We start from the raw sequence: 25,107 nt of genomic DNA on the forward strand, positions 1-25,107 counted from the left end.
TGTTTCTAGACATGAGCACATTGATCAAAGTAATAAAAATCTCTTCTCTTCTCAGTCAGAATTTCTGCCCCTAGATTGATGCGCATCAGTTTTGTCTTAATGACAAATTTAGGTTATTCAAAAATCACAATTGTCAAAAAATCTAAATAATTTTCATTATTACAGTTGTATAAAAGGAAATAACTCTTTGTTGGATATAGCTTTTTTTCTTTTTCTAATTTTCTTGTGTTTTTATAGAGAGTTTAGTTTTTATTCAGTTCTGTTGGGATGATATTGCCTTATAATTTTCATTTAAATCTGGAGAGACAGAAAAGTGTCATATCTTTTTTTTCTTTATGTGACTGGTTTTTGAAAATTTTTGTACAAGTGGATTTTTATGTATTTAAAATACACACTGGTAGTTAAAACTCAACATTGTTATCCATATGACAACGCTTACAAACATTCTATTCTCTCTCAGAACTATACGCTAAAAACTCACCAACCTAAGAAACGTGTTTTTAGTGATATCTAGAGTAAATAGAAATACACTGTTTGAAGTTTGATTTAAAAAAAATCTTTTGGTTATCTTACATGGAGTTCTTTACTGAATGTACAAACTCATGTCCTTTTTTAAAAATATAAAAATAAATAAATGAGGCTCAAGAGATTAAAATTGCAGACACTGGTACTGATCAGACTTACGGGTACATGCCATAGTTGGTGGGTCCTTCTCGGCTCTGAAGTAACCTTTCTCACACTGACAGACAGAAGTTGCTTCTAAGTAAGTCAAACTGTGTGGAGGGCACTTGGAGCACTTTACATTTCCAGCAAATGCTTTGTAGAATCCAGGCCTGCAAGCTGCAAACAAGAAAATAAATTTCATTAATAGAAGCAAGGTTTGGTCATAAGTAAAGCTGTTCCATGCAGTTATAATGCTATTTTGATCATACAGTTCTTCACGGTTTTTATTATAGTATATGGACTTAAAAAAAAATAGATCTGTTCTTGGTATATAATAGGAAATCCTTAAAAGAGACAGCTTCCAAATTTAAAGATAGTCCTCACTGCTACTTGAAATTCTTATCTAGCAAGTTTCACTAGTACCACTAAACAAAAGCACATTATCTATGTTTTATATCAGTTCCACCTGTTAATAAGAAAGAGGTAACTTCTTATCCCCCAAAGCTATTTATATAGCTTCCTTATTTAAGTAATGGAGTCTTGCAATGCTTAGTATGTTTACCCTCACAATGCCTTGATGAGACAAGGATGACATCCCTATTCATAGATGGGTCTGACTTGCCTACAGCCCCTTGAGAAGACTCTGCAAGAAGGGTCACATCAGCTGGGTCCTCTGCACCCTGTTGGCACAGGAGCCTGGGAGGTGGTGCCGTAACCACCTTCAGACACAGGGAGGAGATGCCAATACCCTCTAGCATGAACTACTGCAAGCTGGAGGCTACTCTTAATTGTGGCAGGAAACAACCTGGACAGTAGCTGCTGTAGGGATGGGGGATGCTGCAGTGCTCAGAGCTCGCTGCATCCTCAGTTACTTAGAGCAAAGGTCCCTGTCATTAGCCACAGCACCACCTTACCTGCCTTTTGTTAGTCTTTAAAGCAGAAACAATTCTTCAAAATAAACCCTATCATAAACCTGCCAGGTTTGCATTCTGAAATATTATTTTAAAACTATCCTCAGACTTCAGCACACATGTATAAACAGAGATTTCTTTCTTTCTCCTGCCAGTTACCACATTTACGTATGCCAGCATGTATTGCAGTTACTGTCTTCAGGCTTCCCAATCTGAAAACAGAACTGAAACAAATGAAAGAGCAACTCAAACATGTACAGACCGTACAAACTCATACTCCTTCTAACTGCTCTAGCAGTACGATGGAAACCGTTGCTATAATTATCATGTGGCTTTTTATCATTTTGACATATTCAAGACTATTTTCTTTACATTGCTAGAGGAACTAGGCAGTGCTTCCTTCTCTTGTAGTAAGACCAAATAAGAATATTAAAACGAGGTGTTCTTTAAAAAGTATGCAAAAGTACGCATTTTATGGATTCACTGAAAGTTCATATTAAGTTAATTACTGAAAAGTATTAACTCCTAGACAACATATACACAGATCATTTTTGCTTCTGATTCCAAAAGACGCACATGATATAAAAACAGTTTCACTAGTAGCTGAAGGAAAAAGAGTGAAAAATGGGACTGGAAAAGGTAACAGTTGATTGCCTATCAGAATCCAAGAGCCAATTTTTCAAATGTAATTTTAAAGAGCTTAATTTTGACCCAACAATTTCAGCAGTTCTCCTCCCAGTATGTGCTTCTGACTTTGCTGAATAGACATTAGGGAGGAATCCTGCCTTGCTGTCACTGACCAGGAAAAAAACCAAAGTATTTCTGGTGTTAGAGATAAGAGGGGTGGGAACAGCAGGAATTTTTCCCTTGAAAGAAGGCTACTGGTCTGATACAACTGTGATTATAGTGAGTGGTAATTTTCTACTGATTGGAGACAGCAGGTTTGGTGCATGGAAGACAGCAGCATTGTAGATATAGGCTGTAGGCACTGACTCCTCTTAGGTTGATGGAAGGTTGGAAGAGATGAGGTAAAGCAAAATTGGGGAAGGGTGTTACACTTACCTGCTTCTTTTTCCTTTTCTCATGCCCGAATTCTTATCTAAGGATGGCTACTAAATTCTTGCTTTTAGTAGCCACCTTTCATACACGTGGTGTAATATGAAGAAGTTTGTGATGAAAAAGTTGGCAATTTCAAGTTAGTTTCAGTCAAAGCAAAATATGTGCTCTTTAAAATCTTTATTACTTCTGAAATTCATGGTTGTCGGTTCTGAAATCATTCTGTCTTCTCTTCTGTCCCCCAAAATGACAAACCACTTTGGATCAAAAGAAACAGCATTCTCTTTCAAGAGAAATATTTTGTTTAAACTTCAAGCAATTCACTATTCCAAACTAAAACTCAAGGAGGAGATTAATTTCCAATTTTAAATAGTAAATGTTTTATTCTGAAATGGTATGTTGTAATGTATTTAAAGCAACTATGGGTTTGATATAGTATGTCTCAAAAGAAAGCACATATATGCTCATGGAAAAGATGGGGGGGGGGGGGGGGGGGGGGGAGAGGGGGGAATGGATGACCATTTTACTTCTTTTGAAGCCAACCCAAATATGTTTAACCTTTAATCCAGGTATGCACCACAAATTCTGAAACAGAGGAAGACACTCAGGGAAGCTCTCCTATGGATGAGTTTACAAAGGTATTAATAACCCACTCCCCATCCAAATGTATAATCACACAACGATGATTATTTGATACTTTCAAATAAAACCCCAGCCATCTATATACAAGATAAAATAACACAAGCTGAAAACCCCTAAACGGTCACAAGCTTGGGATAACTCACCTCTGGATAACTCATTGCTGATTGCCAACATTCAAGGTGAAAGAAAATAAACTGTTACTTTATAAAAATCAATAAATACGTAGCACAAGTATGAAATACAGTACTTCAGCTGCCCTACATATCTAAGCTTAGACTCTGCTAACAGATACTGCGTTTCAGTAGCACAATTAACAAAAACAATTGCTAAAGCTACCATTTTCCACAGAAAATCTGCAAGCACTACAGTTACTACCCTGGTTTATAAAAGCTCATTTAAGAAATGCCTCAATTGCTATGACTTCAGACATACGTCTGCCTCTGAATAAAAAAAAAAAAATCTCTGTTCCTTTGGTCTTAGGTGTATTCAGGTAGCTGAAGACTCTATTAGACCACTGTAAATCAACTGCAGCTCACAGCAATTCCAATTGAAATTTACAGCAAATTTGCACAAAGGAGGCAACAGTATATGCATTCCATTGTAATTTCTGATATATACATAATATTTTGTAAACTGGGGTTAGAAAATGTTCTGATATGAGAGCTCAGATTGCATTAATGCATGTAAATCACTGTGTGTGACTGCAGGTTGCGATATCAAGCATTAGACATATTCAACTTCAAGAGTTCTAAAGTCACATGCTATCTAAAATAAGGATTAGGATATGACTTGTAAAGGGATTAATCAATAGGCTTACTTACATGCTTAACATTAACCAAGTTCCTCAGATTTTGCCTAGCTTCCTATTTTTTCCATTGTTTATTCTCCTGTGGTGGTTTCAGCCACACAAAATTACTTAGTACACAAATTGCTTGATGGGCAAATCAGAAACTCAGTAACTTTTAATTATAAATGGGTTGTGGTTTTGTATTTGGAGAAGGAAAAAAGGTCATCTTTCCAGTGCAAAATTGCACCCTATGTAAATATATGACAAGTAAGTTAAAGGTTTGTTCCAGATGTTTATGTATGCAGAAAGTTTCATTTTGTATGGGTTGATGAATCAGTATTTTCAGTGTTTCTCACAAAATTTTCTTCACTTAGCTAATAGTTATTGCATCTATTGTTTTCACAAATTATTTGTGCATAAGTTAGTGCAAACTAAAATTTTAACTATGAAAAGCTACTGTCTGAAAAAGCTTCTAAAGATGACTATTCAAAATTCTGAAGTTTTTATCATTGTTACCAGAGTATTTTTTTCTACCTTTCAGATCACTGGCAGGCATTTTATTTTCCCTAACATTTTCTAACAAAAGTGACTTTGAGAGTTAACTAATTATACAAACTGTATGATATGTGACTTTTGTAAAGCCTGGGGGAAGATAATATATTGTCTTAATTGTTAAGTAATTAGCAGGGTATCTGAATGAACAATTCAAAGACACTAAAGTTTTCTCCAATGAAATACCAGGGATCAGGCAGAGAAGCACTGATAAGTTAATTTGCTTCACAAAAGATAACACCATCTATAAACATGCTTTACTACAGCTGTATCAGGATTTGGCTACAAGGTTTTTAAACTCTAGAGACTTTTTAATTAATACTATTTTCCTTATTTAATGATTAATATATGGCATTTAGTTTTGCTTGTATTATACATAGGTGCATCTGAAGAGAAATTTAACGCTATGCAAAGCTGCGGTGAACTCTTAAAAGCAAGCGGTTCGTTGCTTGCCAGCCTCCCAGCCTGGGCAGGGAGTGGAAGGAGGCATTTAATCCAGGAGCTGCAACATGGTTTAGCCTCATTGGCGTTATGTGCGGAGCTACTGAAGTGGAAAAACTTTTGAAGTGCACTGTATAGTTACTGTCTCAAATGTGATATGACCTTAGCTGTTGCCAACAGCTAAGCCTGCAGTGCAAGATGCTGTGGGAAGCCACGCTTCCCCGTGCCCAGCTGCACGGTCCGCCTATGGCCGTCAGCACCCCAAGGGCCCCCAGCACACCCCCCTGCAGGGCTTTGGCAGGGGGCTCAGAGGCAGCGGAGCTGAGTGTGTCCCCATCCAGCTGGGACCATGGGGAAAGCCACCCTGACAGAGCAGTGCTGAGGCCCCCCCACTTGTTGCGGCACAATCAAACTAATAGGCTGCTACAAGGCTTTACCGTCAGTCAGGTTCTGCTGTCTGTGCTGTACCTCCTTCCTCCAGAGGCCAGGCCACACTGCTCCTCCTCCATCTAAGCCCCTCTCCCTCAAGCCTCAGGGCTATTTAACCACTTAGCAGGAACGAGCTACAGCTGCACATCACCCATGTCAATCAACCCACCGCCGCTGAGGCAAGGCCACAGCTGCATGTTATCAGTGCTGATCAACCCACTGCCTCCATTCCTCTACACCCACTGACTGTGGTAGTGAGGGAAGGGGTTAAAGAAATTTTAGTAGCTCTATTACCTAGATTGTTGTTGATAATGCTTTGTTTTACTAACCATTGTGTAAATTAACTGAAGCAAGGAGTCTACAGTCCCCCCCCTCCCCGAGGGACAGTTCATGATGAGAACTAGCTAAAACCAACTCTATAGTTTGGATAAAGACCAAGGAACAACTGAGTTGGTGCAAAAAGAGAAGGTAAAAAGTTCAGAGCGAGGGAGACTACCAAGCCTTCATCCCCACCACCCCCACGACCACCCCCAAGAGGCACCAGGCAAGGGCAGTTGGGAGGGACTTATGGAAATGACTTCTCAGAACTAATTTTAATATTAAGAGGAGACAGGTCATGAATACGTATAGGTGTATTTGGAAACCTTATGTATATGGACATTTGATTGTATAAATTGAGGCAAGTTGTTGCCCCTGGCGCACACGGCTTTGGTGGGACTACCCCCAGTGCTGCCCAGCGCTGAATAAACATACCTACTTTACAATCTGATAAAATTGCGGGAGTCTGATTCCGCAGGTCAGTAGCTGCTTTTGCCTGAGGGCTCGGTCCCTGCCAGGTCCATGACTCCGCCATGGCACAGGCCTGCCCAGCCTCAGGCCCTGCCCAGCCACCCGCGGGCCAACACCGTGCCCCAGCCCGCCACCAAAGGCCCGTGGTGGTGGGACAGGCCCTGCCCACCGCCTCCATCGCTGCTGGCGCCCTGACCACCTCAAATAGCTGGATATATAATCTAGGAAGTGCAGAGAGCACCATACTGCAGTGAGATCCAGCCGGCAAACCAGGCACACATCCAACGGCGGGAGGGCAGCTGGGGGTGGCCCGTGTGAGGGCTGGCGGCCGCGGGCCTGCTCTCCGGCAGCATTCACGCAGACAGGAGCCACGGTTTCATCTCCTGATGGAGGGGACAGGATTTTTAAAGATCTTTTGAATCTCCCAGTCCAGTAAATAAGGTCTCGGCCCAATTACTACAACATGGAGTTGCGGGCTCTCTTGCAGAAGAGTCTTTACTGCTTGAGGCTGTTATGGCCATTAATTTCTTCCTCAGCCTGCAGGGTTTATAATGTTAAGACACAAAATCAGAAAATGCAAACACAGTGGTCATCTTAGTGGTCATAAATCTCGTTGCTTTAAAAAAAAAAAAAAAGAAAAAAGGAGCATTTTCACTCCTCTGTGGGAGTGTGTCACTGGGAAAGAAACAAGCCAATTCCAGTTCTCAGCTGTTTCAGTTTTACAACATCTGAATCGACTGTTCTAAAGGCAGTTGAAGTAAGGGGAGGCCACAGGAAACTTTGGAGCAACTTTTAGGCATGTCTGACACTGTTGGTCTGTGTGTGGGAAGGTATTTCTCATGCAAATAGGATTTTTATGGCTTGCTGAGGACTCATCGATCAAATTAAAATACAGAACACTCTGTTGTCATTTACAATGAATGGCAACCATCAGTAGCTGTGGAAGAGGTGTTTTAATCTTTCTGAAATGCATAATTTGCTATGCTTTTCCACCTCATGCATTTTTTGAAATTGCTTACCGAAACTCACTAATGCACTATGAGACTGACATCTTTCATATTTGTTATATTCTGTCAATATATAATTATTCCAGTTTTAAAGTTCTCTTACCCCTCTGGTGCCTGATCACTATAAAAAGGGCAGTCCAATAAGGTCTCTTCTAATCTACCACTGTGCAGAAACAAGGAACTATAATATTATTTTAAACAATTTATATTTTAGTAAAAGTGTCTAGAAAAGAACAAATCAAATAAGTGTATAGAAAAGAACAAGAGAAAAGAATGTAACAGAAGATGCACTTTTTATATTACAAAAGGCAGTATATGATCACCAAGTCAAGATTAGGATATCACAGGACCTGGACAATGAAGCTATGAGGACAACCTTTGATTGTGAGTACTAGCTGATTAAATAATTCCATGTCTTTTCTTTTGTCACATGATCCTTGTTTTATTCAGGTCATAACTGTGAGAAAAGAGAGTGGAATCATTTTGGGTCATGTTCAAACCAGCAGTGAGACTGTGCAGAAGGAGCTGCAAGAAACATGAGGCATCACAAAGGACCCATTGCAGAAAGACTGGCTGTGACAGATTATGAATTATGGAACATGCTGGTTAGTTGAAACCAGAAGAATAAAAGACATGGTGTATCAAGAAAGCAAGACTCTAGTTTGGTTCAGTTCCTACAGATGGTAAGAAGGGGAAAACAGGAACCCCTAGGAAACTTAGTGACAAAATGACCCAACTTTTGGGGACAATAAACTGTTTTTCCTTTTTTGTTTGTAATAAAATTGATGGATTATATTTCCATGTGCTTCGGCATACGCTTAAATGCATCTGTGTTCATACGCTCCAGTCAATCTCTTCTCTTGCCAGTGTCTTCTGCTCTCTTATATTTCTGTTCTTTGAGGTGAAGACAAAGAAGAGCACTATGCACACCCTTGACTTTACAGAGGAACAAGGGAGAAGAAAGAAAAAGATGCAGGTATAAGGCTGCTTCCTCAAACATACTATATAATGAAGATAGGTAAATTTCATTAATTTTTCTTTCTCTTTGTGATAATTCCTTTTTCCCCCCAGTGATTTATTTTCTCATTCTCGTATTTCAATGTGCTACTGAGGTTGTTTATTGAATTGATTAGAACAAATGACAGAAGATAATTGGTATGTTTCAAACAGTATTTTCAGTTCATATCAGTGCAGTTTTTCTCTCTATAAAACATTAGTTGAAATACAGTAACTTGAGCAATGATTCAGGTCACACACCACGTTTTTAAAGAATTTGTGGTTTATCCAAAAAATTCACACAGACAAGGAGAACAGTCAATTATATTAATTTTATCACTGCCTGTCATACTAGATAAAATTCAATAGATCATCAAAGAGCTGGGGTCTGTACTACACAGCACAGGTGAATAGTATTCTGCACTTCTTAAGGTACTTTGTCAACTACTTTCAAAGACTTTTAAGTTGGCAGCTAAAAACTTCTGATAACAACAAAGAGAAACATTTTGTTTGCAACAGAGGTGACTCAAATTGCTTTGCAGCGTGAAAACAAGCTATCTTATTAAATTTCGCTTTTCACATATGGAGTAATAATTGCCCAGTGACTTAAGATGCTTTTAATATTGCTGCTGGAGACTATCGTTGCCTAGTTATAGAAGGATTTTCAATGACCTGGCAGGAAGACTCTCTATATTCTAGCTTCCCCTTAACTTACAGGCAAGATGGAGGCAAGTGACAATGTAGTAATAATACACGTACCTGCTGCTCTTTTTTTTTGTTAATCACAAGCAGGATACTTTCATAGGTTGCCTACCCATTGCAATTGTCACATTATTTACAGATTTCTCCTGTAGGTGTACATTATATATTGTTAACCTCTTCTTTAAAAAATCTTGACTAAGGATTCATTTTTATATTTTCAAGAAAAAAGATCATCCTAAACACTTTCATATAGACTAGAAATTAATAATATGATTCTAAATACGTAAGTACTACGCAAAGAAAGAGATGGAAAATGTTTACAATACTGAAAAACCATTTTTCAATACTGACAAAAATTTTTTTTCTTTCATTTAATTCTTAGCACTAGTGGAATTATTTTTATATACTAAATGAAATTTACTGCTGCAACAGGTTGATGGCAGGTAAGGATGTTTCAGCCTGAATGAACACAAAACTGGCAAAATTATAAGCAGCTGAAAAGCAGCTCATTTCACAGAAACAAACACTGAACAAAGGATTGAAACTACACATCTAACCATATCCATAAAAATAAAAGGTATTCATAATACAGGCTGCACTGCTTTACAGTGGGTCTGCAAACTTTTAAAATTACTCATTAAACACATTTTATAAACTGTACTGATGTGTTAATACACATTTTTTAGACAAAGTCACTATACTGCAACTTACTGCAACTTGTTCTGTGTGTGTGTTTAGCTTAGATACACCTTCCTAAAGGGGGACCCAGAGATGGCTGTACAGTTTTTTTTGTCAGGTCCTTTTTTTTGTATGCCCGTGTAAGCCCCAACAGTGAAAAATAAACTCAGGTTAAAAGCCAAAACAAAAGCAGCTTTCATGCCACTTAGGTATGTCTGGAAGAAATTAGTGATTATCCACTGACTAGTGAAGATGTGTTAGTGACTTGAGAGAAACATATTTATTTCTGGCATCTGAGTCAATAAAAAGGCTGCCTAGACAACCCCCAGAAGCTATTGGAATGAGAAGACTCCAGTTTTAAACTGCACAGAGGCTGTGCTACCACAGTACTGCAGCGCTGCGTTACTGCCATTGTCACCAGGTACCAGCATTAAAAAACATGTACACAAGACCTTTGCAAACTTTGGCTCAAAAGTTTCAAGCGGGACCACCAAAGCTGGTTCACTACAGGGGCAATAATCTCGAATTCCTCCATGCAATGAAAACCTATGTGCGTAAATGTACTGTAAATTTACTCTGTGTGGCCATAAAGATTTCTTGTTAATTGGTAAGGGTGGCAAAGGCAGAATCTAGCCTGTTTCACACAGTTATTGCTGATCTCTGTTAGCAGTTTCTAGCAGGGACACTGATGCTGGAAGGTCCTCACCTGGCACACTGTCTTGAAGTGTCTCAATGATGTGCAAAGCACCAATAATATATAGGCAGGCCGTTATTAGCCACAGATTTAAAATACACCGCGGTTATATTTGTGGAATTGGGAAGAACAAAGAGTCAAGATGTTTCACAGAAATGGTGACTGACAAAAATGGCTGGAAGGCTGAGGTACTATATATTAGTGATGGAAGAGAGAGATGAAAACAATGGGATGCACCTCCCTGAGGGGGCAAGCAACTATTTTTCCCTGCTTTGTGCTGCTGACTCTGTTGTGGGGATCCCTGAAATCTAACAAATTTTTGGAGGTTAGAACTATGCATACTCAAATGCACTGCTCCGTATCCAAATTAGTCTTTATTGCTGTTGATATTTTATGGATAGACCCCATAGAAAATCCACAATTAGACATAAATCTTTAAAGAGATTGTATAAATACTATTTTCTACACTGCATAATTTTTAAAGGAATATCACTGTGTTTTAGGAAGATAGTGAACAAAAGAAATCAGTCAGGCTAATTAAGGCACACAATAGAAATGGTAATCAAGGAACCTGACAGCAGTGAAAGAGAAGGGAAGTAATTTCCTGCAATATAATAGTACATACTCCTGAGATCAGGAAGCTCTGCAGGAAAAGAATGGAAGGAAAATATTGCACCTCAAAGCAGCCATCTCCAGCATCTCCAGTAACCACCTTTAACTACAAAAGCAGGGGAAATGTAACCCTGAGAACAATTCAGGGCAATGCAGTGCTGGAGTAAATGGTAGAAGCCAGTAATTCCCAGAATCTGTTCACAGCAGCTGTAAAACCTCTTAATTTTAAAACCATTGTTCCATTATTATGAAGCTTTATTTTTAAGAAAATACTTTCTTTGTTCCTTCAGTCCTGTCCAGTATAAAGCTGGTATCTGAGTGACCTGGAACAATGGCAAGGCCAACGAGTATTCTGCACCTATGCAAATCCTGAAAACTGAAATACTAGATAATCAGCTGTAATAGTCAGCACCCCGGCATCTTTGCTGCAGGATATCTCTGGGGTAAAAGAAGTATTCCTCTACTCAGCTGCCCTGATTTATTTGGGAACTCGCAACACAAAGGACCAAAAAGGGGGAGCATACCTCAGCAGCCAGCACTAGTCAGGAAAGCTCACTGGCACATGTCAGAATAGTGGAGAGAATCCTTGAATCTCCAGGTAAATTTTAATAACTTCTATTTAATATGTTTACTTTGCGGTTGATGCACAAGCCAAGGCCAAATGGAAGATTTTGCGCCCTATAAAGCAAGTGGAGAGTGTTTACTTCTATGACATGCATGTTGCAGTGGCACACCCCTCCTTGCATTTCTGAGGAGGACAGATTCTTCTGTAGGTTTCTTTTTCACTTCCAAAAATAAAAGAAGGAAACTGTTGTTGCTGTAGTCCTCAGACTAAAGCAATATGGAAATCAAGAAAATCCGTTAGACCAAGGACACCGTATCATAATGCACATAAGGAGTCATTTATTTAACATTGCTGGGAGCTGTTTAGCGTATCACATTTCTTTTCATAAAGAAAAGTGGAAATAGTGGTTAGGCTACAATTGTAGCTGGAAGGGCTTTTTGAGGGGAGGGATAAGGCAGGAGTGCGATAAGTTCCTCAGCACTGCAGTGAACAGTACAAAAGAGAAGTCTGAAAAACAGCAGTAAGAAATATTATTTATTGTAACTGTGGAAGGAACCTGTGTTTGCTGGAATTTCTCCATACCATTTCAAGAGGAATTAGTGTCCAACTTGGAAGGCCATGAAGGCTTCTGTTTTCACAGGATCATTTACATTCTGATGTCCAGCTGATGATTCCTACTTTATCAGAAGACTGCAAACAGGCGTTAGACTGTATCAAGTATTTCTTTCTGCAAGAGGAGAAAATGGTCTGCAGATATCAGATCCATTTTGTGGTTAATTCTTTTTGCACATTAGTTATCTTTATATCATAAAAGTGAAAGCAGCATTTCTATGAGGAGGTGCTCCTTTGTGTATCTCATGATCAAAATGAATGCAAACCCATAGCATATGATTGCTCTGCAATGCTGGTGTTAGCATAGGGGCTGAATTTAATCAAGCCCATTTAAGCTATGGCCACCTCTTCCTTTTTTCCTTCTATTGTCACAGTAATTGTAAAAAGATGGATCTCCCAATTCAGAACTGCAGGGCTAACTTTGCTGTCTAGTTCAAGTTAAGTATCTGTTACGTTGTTTGTAACGTTTTTCCCAGTATCATAAATATGTTCAGGTAGTGGCCAATGCAGTGATGGTTTCCAAAAAGATTTTTCTCCATTGGAATGTTAAAAAAAAGCTCTCTGAAAGTTGTTATAACACTTATAAAATCATATCTCTCAATCTGAGTATAACTAAATGCTAGAAAAATACCTCCTACTGTTAGAAAGATTGAGTGCTTCCTACCAGATATATTCCTACCAGAAAATTTGAACCGTTTTCTTACTAGATATATGTACAAAAATTGATGACGTATAGAAAGTAATTTGTCCATCTTATGATATCTTTTATCAAATGCTACCATATACATATGATTCTTCTTCTCTGTCCTTTCTACTGATACTATAAAGTGATATTGCTGTCTTATCCTTCCTGATATTTTTTCTTCTGTCTTCCTTCCCCTAGTATGAGAAAGCTTTCTGTTTTCAACTCTGCATGCCTGTTAAGTAGTTCATCATGGATTTCTCTGTTCTGTGTGCAAGAACAGACCATTTGAATCTGCAGATGCACTTTTCTCTGTCCATAACAAATTAGTCTGCTAGCTTGGGTTAATTAATTCCCATGCTAGCAATTATTTCATTTGTTTTGCAGGTGCTTTTTCTGGAAGCAATTTTTCTGAAGCTGTAAGGCTTCAACTTTTGACAAATACCAAAACTTTCAGCCTGCTAGCTGTTGCAGACATTTGTGGGCTGGCATTATGTCAGACCGATTTTCCGTGTAAGAATAGTAAGTTACCAGCACACTTGTCAAATAATTAATGACACTTCGCTTCATGCCTCTGAACACATTCAAGGTGTACACTGAAAGCTTTCCCTGACATGACTTACTACTTTATTACAAAACTGTAGTACAGCTTTCTAGAGAAGGCATACCTTGAAGGAATGTAATATTCCTACAGGCAGTTATTAACAATAAAAATCTGAAGAATAGTGCAGTCACTATTTACAAGGGTATCATTTCTTGTTACAGCCTTATTGTAAGACTGTAGTTTTTATTGATTTAAGATCTCAATGCTCATTTTTTGGGTTCACAACTTTCATAAGACCAATTGCTTTTATAATGGATCAGCTAAAGCTTTGCCATTTTTTTTTTTCCTTCTCTGTGTAACTGTCTCTTTTACACGATTATAATTAGCAAGAAATCATAGCAATGAGAATACTGTCTAACCCACTTTAAGAGATACTTCATATAATCCAATTTTTAAAAGGACAGGCTTAAAATTATGCTTACATTTTTAATTATGGTTGCCAAGATGGCACATTCAAGTATGGATTTGTATGCGCAATTTATTTAAGCCCCTGTTTTATTTGTATGTACAGGTCAGGAGTTCAGGCACACAAGCAAAGTTCATGTAATCATGCTGAATATATAAATGCCCAGAAAAAAGGTAATTGTACAGATACGCAATTTCTGATGCAAAAAATGCTGAAATATTGTTATAAAATCATGCATTTGATCTTTAAAACAGAATCCTTTTTGACGTGCTTGTAGAAAAACTCACAAGCTTGATTTTCAGACACACCAAACATCATTAGTGACACCCAAACTAGTGCCACATTTAGTAACACTGAAAATGAAGCGCTCATGCTTCTGTGGAAACCAAATCCCTTTTTCTTTTGTATTATCTCTGAGTGCTTCCAAGCACAATAATGTGCTTGGTTATTAAAAAATATTTCAAATACATCTTTTATTCTTCTACATTACCATACTAAATATTATGTAATTTTATTCTATTCTATCCTTAGTGTAAGACATGGAGTAACACAATGTGGTACTTCTGAATAAAGTCACATTGCATGTCAGCAACATACACAATATTCAAATACTGACCACCAATGTGGCTGTTAATGTATCATGTAAAATGGCTTTAATAAAGCTCAAGAACTTGCAGTCCATACATTATACTACACAATTTCCCCATCCATTTAAATGTCTATTATATGTCCATATGTAGTACAAGCAGGTGATATTTTAAATTAAAAGAACTGTAGGTTGCATTTTGTTTCTGGTTGTGATTTGGTTTTTTAATTTTTATTTATTTACTACACAAGTGTTGTCTGCCTATAAAATACAGGTACATGCAATGATAGATTCTGCTCTCAGAAACTTCACTGGCCATACTGCCATTGGTTTTAATACAAAAGGTCTTTATTTTTGTGTTACCAAATATCCCTGTCAATCTTTCAGAAAACTGTTTCTTAATCATGATCTAATCAAGCTAATGATCAGGGTAAGAGCAACTACATTCATATATTGCTCACCCCAACAACAATCAGTTTTCCTGTGTTTTATTTCCAGCCAATTTTGCTGTGGAAGCAACACAGAAAATTCTGTAGGTAGTCCATTTAAGCTTTCCTCTTCCTTTCCCTTTCCTCAGCATACCTGTAGAACTACTTGCAGTACTTGGCCTCAAATTATAATTACTGAATTGCATTTACATACGACTATCCCCACTGTATATACCGCATGTTGCTTTCTCTACAGCAGGTAAACTGACTACAGAACAGCAAAAAGCAATGTTTAAGTGAAGCCTCGGATTTATGTAAGAACTGCAACCGTGTCCTACCAATGAATGACAGGTAAGCAAACAATACTAAACTATTTTGTTAGGAACAGTCATTTTAAAAAAAAAACCAAACAAACATACTTTAAGGTTTTATGTTTGCACAAAGCATAGGTTAAAATTTACAGATTGTTAGTAGTGTTACATGCAATAGCAGAGAGTAGTGGAGATTGTGTAGACAGATGAACAGTAACAACAGGAGAAACAACAAAATAAAAACTTACGTTCAAGAAGTCAGCAGGCAAATTGCTCAGTAGTCTTGAGATCAACATTCTTGTAATTTTTTTATTTTATAACCAAACATTTCCATCTTCTCCAATCCCATCACCATTGCTGCATTTGGATTTATAAGAATTTCAATATATAGCCAATGCCTTAGTAAGCCAAGGGAAAGCTCTCAGTATTGCCTCAAATATTCCTCTACTGGTCTTATACAACAGGCATAACTAAATCCTTTGGTGATGCAAATCCAACCCCATTTTAATAAAACAGGAAGGTGCCTTTTAGCAGAACAGGGTTTCTAATTTTTGTTTCACCGTAGTAGTTATGTGGGCTATACCTTCAATCCTTGTGTCTAGAATATTTCGCATGCTTGATGACAAGTATCAGAGTTCAGTATTTCTACTGAATGTACTAAGATATTTCATGGGAATCTCAGAGGTAAACCATGAATTTCATATGAACTCTCAAACAACCAGGTTGATGTGAAAAATGCTTCTTTCAATAAGACTTCTGGTACGGATAGAGAAATTTGAGCATAAGAAGAAAGGTAAGTATTACTATACAAACATATTAATTCTGCATAAGATCTGAATGTTTCCCAGAATAGCATATTTCTAGTTTTCAGCTACGTTGGATGCACACTACAGTGTTAAGTACTTTCCAAAGGAAGTAAAAATCATTGTCCTCAACATTAAAAAATCCCAACCAAAGACTTCTATGCTTAGAGAGGTCAATGTGATTTGTTCAAGGTCTTCTAGCAGCCTTGTAGCAGAGACAAAGTCAACCAGCTAATTATCCTGAGTACAGGTGCAAAGCCCTCACCAGTCACAGGCCAGGTAGGGCTGTAGCTAGTTAAATGAGGAGCTACGCACCACAGAACAGTAACCAGCACCAACAGGTCAGCCTACAACTGAATTTACTTTTTTGTCCACTTTGATCTACTCCACCACTGCAAACATAAAATCAGACAGATATTTGGCATAAAATTGACCTTTTAACTGCAGATTGTTTAGCTTAAATGTTCTTTTTTTTTAAGTTAGCGGCACCAGTCAAGTAGGATTGTGTAAATATGGTATCCTGCTATATTTAGATATGTAAATCCACATGACGGTCAGGTTTAATTCTGGAAACAAAATGTTTAAATTTTGTAATATGCATATGTGTTGGTAACATTTCAGGGCAATCATACATTTTAAAGATAATGGTCACAAATTTTATACATAGAATTTTAAATGTTTAACAAATCAGATATATCTGGAATAATCCCTAAATGAAAAGAAAACTAAATTAAAAATTAGGATTACACTGTCTCCAACACTGAGAATTACTGATGTGGCATCCCCATTTCTCATTAGATTGTGAATTTAATTCTAGCGAAGTTTAAGTCCTCATTAAGAGGTGTGCAGGACAGTTAGTTTTGAAGTTCATAAATATCTGCTGCTCAAACGGGGCTGTAGACATAGGAAGTAAGAGAGCGATCACTCACTCACTGAACTGCAGACCCTGGTTGTGCCTTAGCCTTAGAGCAGTTAACACTACATTTACTTCGCAGTTGGGTATGGCAGATTGCTTGTATGTGGTCAATTTTCACTTTTTTTCCCCCACTTATATTCACGTTTATCATACTGTGAACAAAATGACTGGGAGAAAAAGGTCAGGGTCTACAATTCTGATAGTAAACGAGATACTGCTGCTGTCGTTGTTCAGTATTTTGAACTGTAAATCTTGGTGATCTGTATTTATCAAAAGAGTAACAATAGACTGTACCATTTGGCATATTTCTTTTATATGACACTGTTTTTATTTAATAGACTTATTTTTGGATAGAAAACTTGAGAGGGACAAACAGCTGGCCCTGTTAAGTAACAGCCACAATCCTGTAACTTACACCTGCCATCTACATTTTCAATTAACATATAAAATCACAAATATGTACATGTAATATAATGTTTGATTTTAGAAAAATATATAAGTATTTGTCACCCTTTTGGCATAGCATTTAGAGAGTATTTCAGTTATAAGTTAGTTATTTTAATTGCACTAACACAGTCATTGGTAACTATCACTATGATCATCTACTCTGTATTGCTGCATAATAGATACATTTTAGCTTTGCTTAGCAATTTCCAGAACTACTTCAAATATCATGTATTTTAGGGTGACACCATGGATCACTTGTTTAATTCTCTTCCTCCCTGGTTTCATTCTACGAAACTGAAATTTTTCTTGACCATGATGATCTTACTCTCCTCCCAGACTGGTTTTCCTGGCCTTTCCTTCTGCAATTATTCCAGAATCTGCTTTCTTCTACTCACTCTGGGATTATGGGTATTGGGGCATTATACCCTATATATTTTCTCTACTGATTTTTTTTTTTTTTTAATGAATACACACTAATAAAACCATTCATTGTAATTGGGAATTTAAAAAAAAAGTTTTCCTGTTGCTTTACCTCAAAATACAATGTTGTGCCTTTTCTGTCTTTCTTTTCAGTTTCTTCTAGCTGTATTCTATGTTAGTGTGAGTTATTATCAGTGCTGTTTAAGGCTAGGATTCTCAGTTCGCAATGTGAAAACGTTCCACAAAACAGCAGCTGTTCTCTGTAGTTTGATACAAAAAAATATAGTTATATGATTACTCATTGACAGCATGTGCGCATCTTAGTCAGGTGCTATGGAAGTCAAAAGAGGATAAGTGCTTTGTTGCCTGGGAAGTATAAAATAGACCAGCACAAGCTGCATTTGCATCTTACAGTATCTGGAGCTCTGCGTGAGACTGGAGTCTTCATCATGCTACACATAACACAGATAAGGATTTTTTCTGCTCCTCACAATTTGTGTAAGTTTTCTGAAATAAAGCTCATTTGAAAACTCAGAGAAACAAAAAACCAAAGTGGAGATATTTCCATTTGGTGATACATAATGCCATTTTTGTGATACAAGAACTTTTTTTGTTATGAAACATAAACATTAATTAAAATGAGAAGATTCTCTTATATTACCTAAGGCTAGTAAATAACAATCCACCTTTTCATATTAGATTTGTAATTCTTAAAATGAGAAATGTTTTAGGGGGTCAAAGGAAGCAATAGCTTAGGTCAAAAATGGAAATTAACATGAGCAGTCTCATCTCAGTTATAAATTTGCATGTACACATTTCAAATCTATCATAGTAGGCATACAGGAACTTGACTGGCAGTCTGATTAAGAAAAGCACGAGACCGGGGTTAGAGGTAATTTCATTTGCAGGTTGTATTGGTCTGGGAAAACATATATAACATCTCTGATATTATGCTTGGTATCAGCTCACACTACAAATCTATAATACTTATAACAAATAGGAATTAATCACAAGCCTTCTCCATCCTCCTCCTGCTTTCTTCCACCATATATTATAAATACTGCACTTGCAGAATGGATCCTACTCAGTCTCATTTATATAGCACAGCTAAGCTTTCAAGGCGTACAAACACTACACAGAGGCCTGTCAGTTAGATTCCCAGTCACTTTTGATAATATTTGAAAGAAAACAATGAACTCAGACCCTCTTTGAATACAGACAGAAAAAGGACTTAACACAGCAATCAAGAAGCACAAGAACAGAAGAAAAGCCAACAGAAAGGGGATGTCTGTGAGTTACTACGTTTTAATATTACTGAAATATAAAACTGGAAGCAACCTCTGTTCGGTGGTAAATAAAGTGTTAGACTTCATAATGCTTCTATTATCTCCTTTATGATCCCAATTAAATCTTCAAAATTTCATCCATAATATTATAGCTTCTTCTTTATAGACTCCTTTCTAATGCAAAACTTAAGTTCATGCAATCTTAACACTGTTTTTGGAATAATGAGATTTGAATCAGCTATAAGACTCTTAATCTTAATTGGCAGAGGTGTGGGAAGATGAAAACTCCCCTTTCCCTATAATCTAATCAAACCCAGCAATATCAGCTTCCACATTGCAATGTCAGCCTTTCCACTGAAGGGCTGAGCAGGAGGTTAGGAAATAATGAATTGTAAACATTAATGTAAATATCAAAAGTTCATACTGGTCATGCCAGGTAAGCCACCTCAGCAACATTTGTGTTCCCTCTTGTAGTCTCTCACCTGCCTTGCTGGCACTGCTTTCAGCAGCCTGCCCCAGCAGGCTGAAGCAGGAGCTGTATTTTGAAAGGTTTCCCAATGGGTTGGCTGAAAACCTAAATTGCATGCTCTAAGGAGGAGCCCACAAGAACTCCAAAATCAGAACCACTTCCAGATCTTCTGGTCAAAGCCAGGTGGAACTTTAAACTCCAATTCTCAATTCAGAAAGAACAGATTTTTGCAAGAGCTTTTAGAAAAGAGGCCCTATCAGCTATAGCTATTGCAACAAGGCAGAGGGAAAGACTCCTGTGGTGCTTGTGAAAAACTGGAGTTTGAGGCTTGCTGATAGCACCCTATGGCTGCAAGCACCTTCCTATCCTTGATGCTAATGCTCATCAGGTGCATTGACATTTGGACACTGGGGAAAGACAGAGATATTGTCCCCGAGTCCTGACGAGTAGCAGTCATAACTCACCTCCAGCAAGCAGGAAGAAACCTTGTCTGAATTTCTAAGAGCTCGCTTTGACACAGCACAGTACTGTAGCCATTGAAGATGAGAACACTGTTCAGGACAATGCAACTTAGCCAGCTAATATACTTGAGAGAGGTGAAAGACGTAAATGGTGCTTTTTCCACCCTCTTCGGTAAGCGTCAAGGAGCCCAGGAGGCAGGCTGGGGAGACACTGCACCACTGCTGCTGAGGCAGATGTGACGAACCATCAAGATTCTTGGATTATCCATTCTAATAGTTGGTAGCAAAGGGCTAGAATTTGAAAAGTAGCTTGATTTTCAAAAACAGCTACAAAGTAGGAACGATCTTCACACCATAAACAACGGTAATCCCTTCATGGCTTCTTGAGTCTACACATGCGAGCTTGCCCAGATAAGTCACCATAAAATGATGAAGAGAGACTTTTTCTTCTATTATCCTGCATAGATAAGACTCTGAAACCCCCAAGACAATCCCCAAGGCAGGGATGTCTGTTTGCCTGCAAAAATATTTCAATGACCACTAACAGTATCATTTATCTATCATCTTTTGTATAAAACACAGAAGCAAAGGTGAGGCGTTTGATACACAGTGGAGTGAGAAAGCAGCTGGCATTACTGCAATTTATGCATAGCCAGCCAGACAAGCTGTTGCGACGGATGGTTATGCATTTTAGCACAGCCTGCGGTTGGCACATTGTTTAAATAAAAAATATGAGGCCCACACATCCAAAACAACGATGGAAAGCTGATGATCAGTCTTACAGGAGTGGGCTGTTGCTTCTTAATTATTATTTTGTTTTAATAAATATTATATTTTATGAAATACATCATTTATTACTTAATACCAAACCACTCGCGGCTGAAGTGAGTGATTTTAGCTAAACTGCTGAATTGCCATATGCTAGGCAGGCCTTTTATGCATTAACCAGAAACACAGAATGAAATGGCTATTGCTGGCGGGTAATAGCATCCTCCTAGTGGCGGGGCAAATCTGGCAAGTGTACCACCAGGTTCAACGTCAGTAGTGCAGTGGCCAGGATTTAATATGCGCCAATAACTGGAATGTTATTTCAGATGCAATGTGCCATAGCTTCTATCTTACTTTCGCTCCTCTCAGTCCACTAAAATAATTCAAGGGACATGGAGTTACTTTTTGCTCTACTTCTGCCACGTTAAGTTCAAGCAAAGCACAGGGAAATAGAACCGACCTGAACAAATGACTGATGGTTTCTCTTGGGTTTCAAAGGCAAAAAGGTGTTACAGGAAAAATGCAGCCTTTTACTGACTGCAGATTTTTCTCAGAATAGAGGGGACAGAACAGAAAGAAACAGAATTCATTACTACTTCTAACTGGAGAAAACCCCTGGCAACTGCCAGCATTTCCTTTGTGTGAGACCATTCCTGGGAACACTTAGATGTACGTTACTATGCCCAGCTGCTGAACTGCAGAGGAGGCCTGTTCACATGGTGATGCAGTATATATGGAATAATAAATGTCAATAATAATAATAAATATATAATAATATATAAGCTGTAACCTTTAGCTAACCCTAACCCTTAGTTTTGCCATGATTTTGAAACATGCTAACATAAATTAGGAATTATGTTCACTAATCTAGTAAATTACTGTGAGTTTATTGTGAACTGGCTGAAGATGCATCCTGTGGTTAAGGCATTCATGGTCAGGGAGGAGGAACCTTCTGTAGCAAAGGACAGTGGACACAGTCAAAAGAAAAGAGATAATTTGGTGTTGTCAGTACAGGCAGAGACCTGGGCACTTCATGTGAGCACTGGCACAGAATATTAACGGGGCTCTGCTAAGAAAACAGCCAACCTAAATTTGCTATGGTAAATTAGCAACTAGCCTAATTTATTTTATTTTCATGCACTGTATGCCAGATACTAATGTTTTTACATTTTTTTTATTATTACATAATGCAGTGTTTTTATTTTTGTTTATTTTTCAAGCACTACAGTACAGTTTTGTCCATTGCAATCTGATGATTAGATAGCCAGTGGTATTACAGAACTCCTTATGACTGAATTCGGTGCATGAGCATTGGTGGATTGCTGAGTGCTCTCATGATGTAAGAAAGTCTCTTCTGAGACCTGCTCACAAATGAAGCAGAACTAACCAGTCCCTCTTGGACAAGCTGATTACCTGGAAAGCAATCAGCCATGAGTTAGTTCTGCCAGCCTCCGGGATATGAGCAAATAGTAAATGTAACTTCCAGCAGAAGTAACACAGAAAGCACATCTAAGAGGCAAATAGCTGTAATGCAGGTACAGGCAGCACTGAAGCACACAAGCTCTTGTTGCTGTCCCAAAATACTCTGCTGTGACACAGAAAGCACAGCCATCCATACTCTGTCAGTCAACGTCTCACAGCAACTAATTTTCCAGCAGTGATCGGGAAGCTTAGAGCACTCGTTCATCAACATCCAGGGAACTGAACTAGATCCCAGTACAGAACACTTTGCCCTTCTGGTAATGCAGTTTGTGTTTTAGATTTTAACTGTGACAAGCTTTGCATTTTGCTTGGGTTTAACATGGCATTACAGCTGCTAGGTGTTTCACTTTGTTACTGCCAGGTCCAGACGTACCACAACCTGGAAAAGGAAAACAAGTGCCTGCAACAACTGAGTGACAAGCCTAAAACACCTGGGAGAAGACCATTGCAGAAGAAATAATGACTTAGAGGAAAACAAATTAGGAGCTGATTTATATTCCAGGAGACATTTTATTGCCTGCCACTCTCTATCCCACTGAAATATTGTGATGGATTGGGGTGAGTGAAGAGAATTACTAGGTGCTGGTAATGACAATTTGAACAATGAGGTGAAGGAAACACACCATGCTCGGCCTCTTCCCTGAACAGGGTTAGCTTGTTGTGGAAGGAATCAAGGAAGGAAATACAACCCATTAGTCAGTGGAGGCACTTCAGGATGCACATTCACACTGTGGGCATCCCTAACCCCAAATTCTGGTGAATTTCAAGGACCATATTCTGAGGTCAAATTACTGACAGGGAACTGAAAACTGAAAGCAGATTAAACGGAACTTTACCTGCTTTCCACAGAGCTGCAAGCCACCCAGCAGTTGCTTGTCAAAGCATGGGAAGAGATCTATCCCATTTAATCCGCAAAAGTCTTGGTGAAAGGGGTGTGAATACATTCTGAAAATGTTCATAGCCTAAAGCATATTTGAACACTTTCTATGAAAAAGCCATAATCACAAAGTGACTATGTGCAAGCCAGGCCACTTCTGAAATGATGGTGTTGCAATTACTGTCATCATCATGATCCTGCACACACAGGCATTCGGCTTTCTCAAGACAAGTGTCAATCTTGCATTCCCAACAGTATGAGAAAATAATCATCATAAAGATCTCTTTCATTTGATAAAAAAAAAGAACCTTTTTGAAAACATCTAGAGCCAGAAGAGCAGAGTTATTCTGCCAAAGGGAAGTGGTTGCTGAAAAGGGATAGGAAGATTGGGTGAGGTAGTAGTGTAGGTGTAAATTGAGTCATGGCTTTTCTATAGTATCAGTGGCCACAGTCCAGCCTGGTCTCAGGTAGTATGTTACCATGACAACTTGTCCAAAAAAATGAAGGAGTGAAACAGAAAAGAGAAGAAAATCTTTATTTTTCAGCACGTCATTTAGAAAGACACTTAGAAGTTAGTCAAAATTCCCAAAGTGTTGGAGCTCTTAGTCATGTTTCTGAGACCTCTGAGATCTATCACAAAAGGTTGTAGGACCATCATGGAAAGGCAGTCTTCTTTCTCCCTGGGAAGCCTGTGAGATTTCCAGGGGTTTCAGGATGCTTTCATACTCTTTAAAAGTGTGGATACACTCCATCAACCTGACTCGCTCAACAGTAAGTCTCTGACATCTGCTGGCTTGTCACTAGGTGGAACAGAGGTTTTCTGAGCCCATGCTGTTCAATGTGAGCTACGAGATGTATCTTCAGGCAAAGGTGGTCTGAAGTGAGGTGCAAAATGTCACACCCAAAATACACCACAGCCTGATATACAGCAGCAGGAAAAATAAAGGACATATTGTCTTAACCCTTCCATCTCACAGGGCCCAGCTCTGGCACACTCCAAGCATTGAGCTTGTTTAACTTGCTACTGCCGAAATCAGAGAGGATGAGGAACAGGAAAAGGAGTTCAGAAGTGAACCGGGAGAAATTCAACACCTTTGGGCAACCCTTCAGGGACTAGCTTTGTGCTAGACAGCTGCCTGGTACGTGTCCAGGGTTAGCCCAACAATTGTGCTTTATTCTCTGCCGTTACCTGAATTGGGTCAAGGTACTAGTTTGCCTTATAATGCTTATCAAAATACAGACATGTTTTTGAGGCGATTCTGATATTTGATTTAAAATCAAGGAAATGCTCAAAATACCTGGACAGCGGAGAAACAGATGGCTGCTTTTTTGGCTATGGAGAACAGAGACAAGTAGAGACCAGACAATTTCCCAAGAATGAGACAGGCAATTGAAAAGGAGCCAAAACCCCCTCCTTCTTTGCTACCACATGATTGGAAATATTTGGGGAAAATTATATAAGCACAGAGGTAAAAAGAAAAAAAATATCTGAGATCTCTTCCCTCTGAGGCCAGCTATGACTCTAGAAAGAGGCCTGTGGTTACACGGAAAGGAAGGTAAGTAACAGGAGGACTGTTCCCTGAATTCCCTCCTGCAGGGTCAGATGGCCAGCACTGACATAAGTACCTCCTTGCTGATCTTTTTGTGATCTTTTTCTTTGTTGAAGGATTTTTGAGCAATAAGAAATATATTCTCAGAAGAATAAAAGGGGAATAGTAGAGGGATGAGACCCTGGGAACAGCCATATGGATGGAGAATGACTTTATTCTCTGTCCTGGCGTTTTTGATGACCTGAACTTGATAGTACAGTACTCCCTCTAAAAGAGAAATCTCTGGGTCATGCCATGGCAGAAGTGATGCCTTCCCCATGCAGATTTTTATGATCTCAGCGACAGACTGAGCCTTGTGACACAGCAAAAGTAGGGATAAGACAGCAAAGGAAAAACTGATTTTAGAAAGCACCCAGAAATAAGAAAGGAAAACTCCTGACAGGAAAATCTCAAATCTAAGGAGGCTCAATAGGAA

At 38.5% G+C, this 25,107-nt stretch overlaps 1 protein-coding gene across 2 annotated transcripts in view; it reads right to left on the reverse strand.

The window, feature by feature from the left end:
• Positions 1–25,107, reverse strand: part of EPHA6 (EPH receptor A6) — a 516,780-nt gene that overhangs the window by 240,488 nt on the left and 251,185 nt on the right. For both annotated transcript variants that reach the window (XM_040583021.1, XM_040583020.1), the window contains exon 4: positions 685–840. In XM_040583021.1, coding sequence (XP_040438955.1) covers positions 685–840 — 156 coding nt within the window. The remainder of the gene's footprint in view (positions 1–684; positions 841–25,107) is intronic.

Source organism: Falco naumanni, chromosome 2 (assembly GCF_017639655.2).
Source record: "Falco naumanni isolate bFalNau1 chromosome 2, bFalNau1.pat, whole genome shotgun sequence".
Lineage (NCBI taxonomy): Eukaryota > Metazoa > Chordata > Aves > Falconiformes > Falconidae > Falco > Falco naumanni.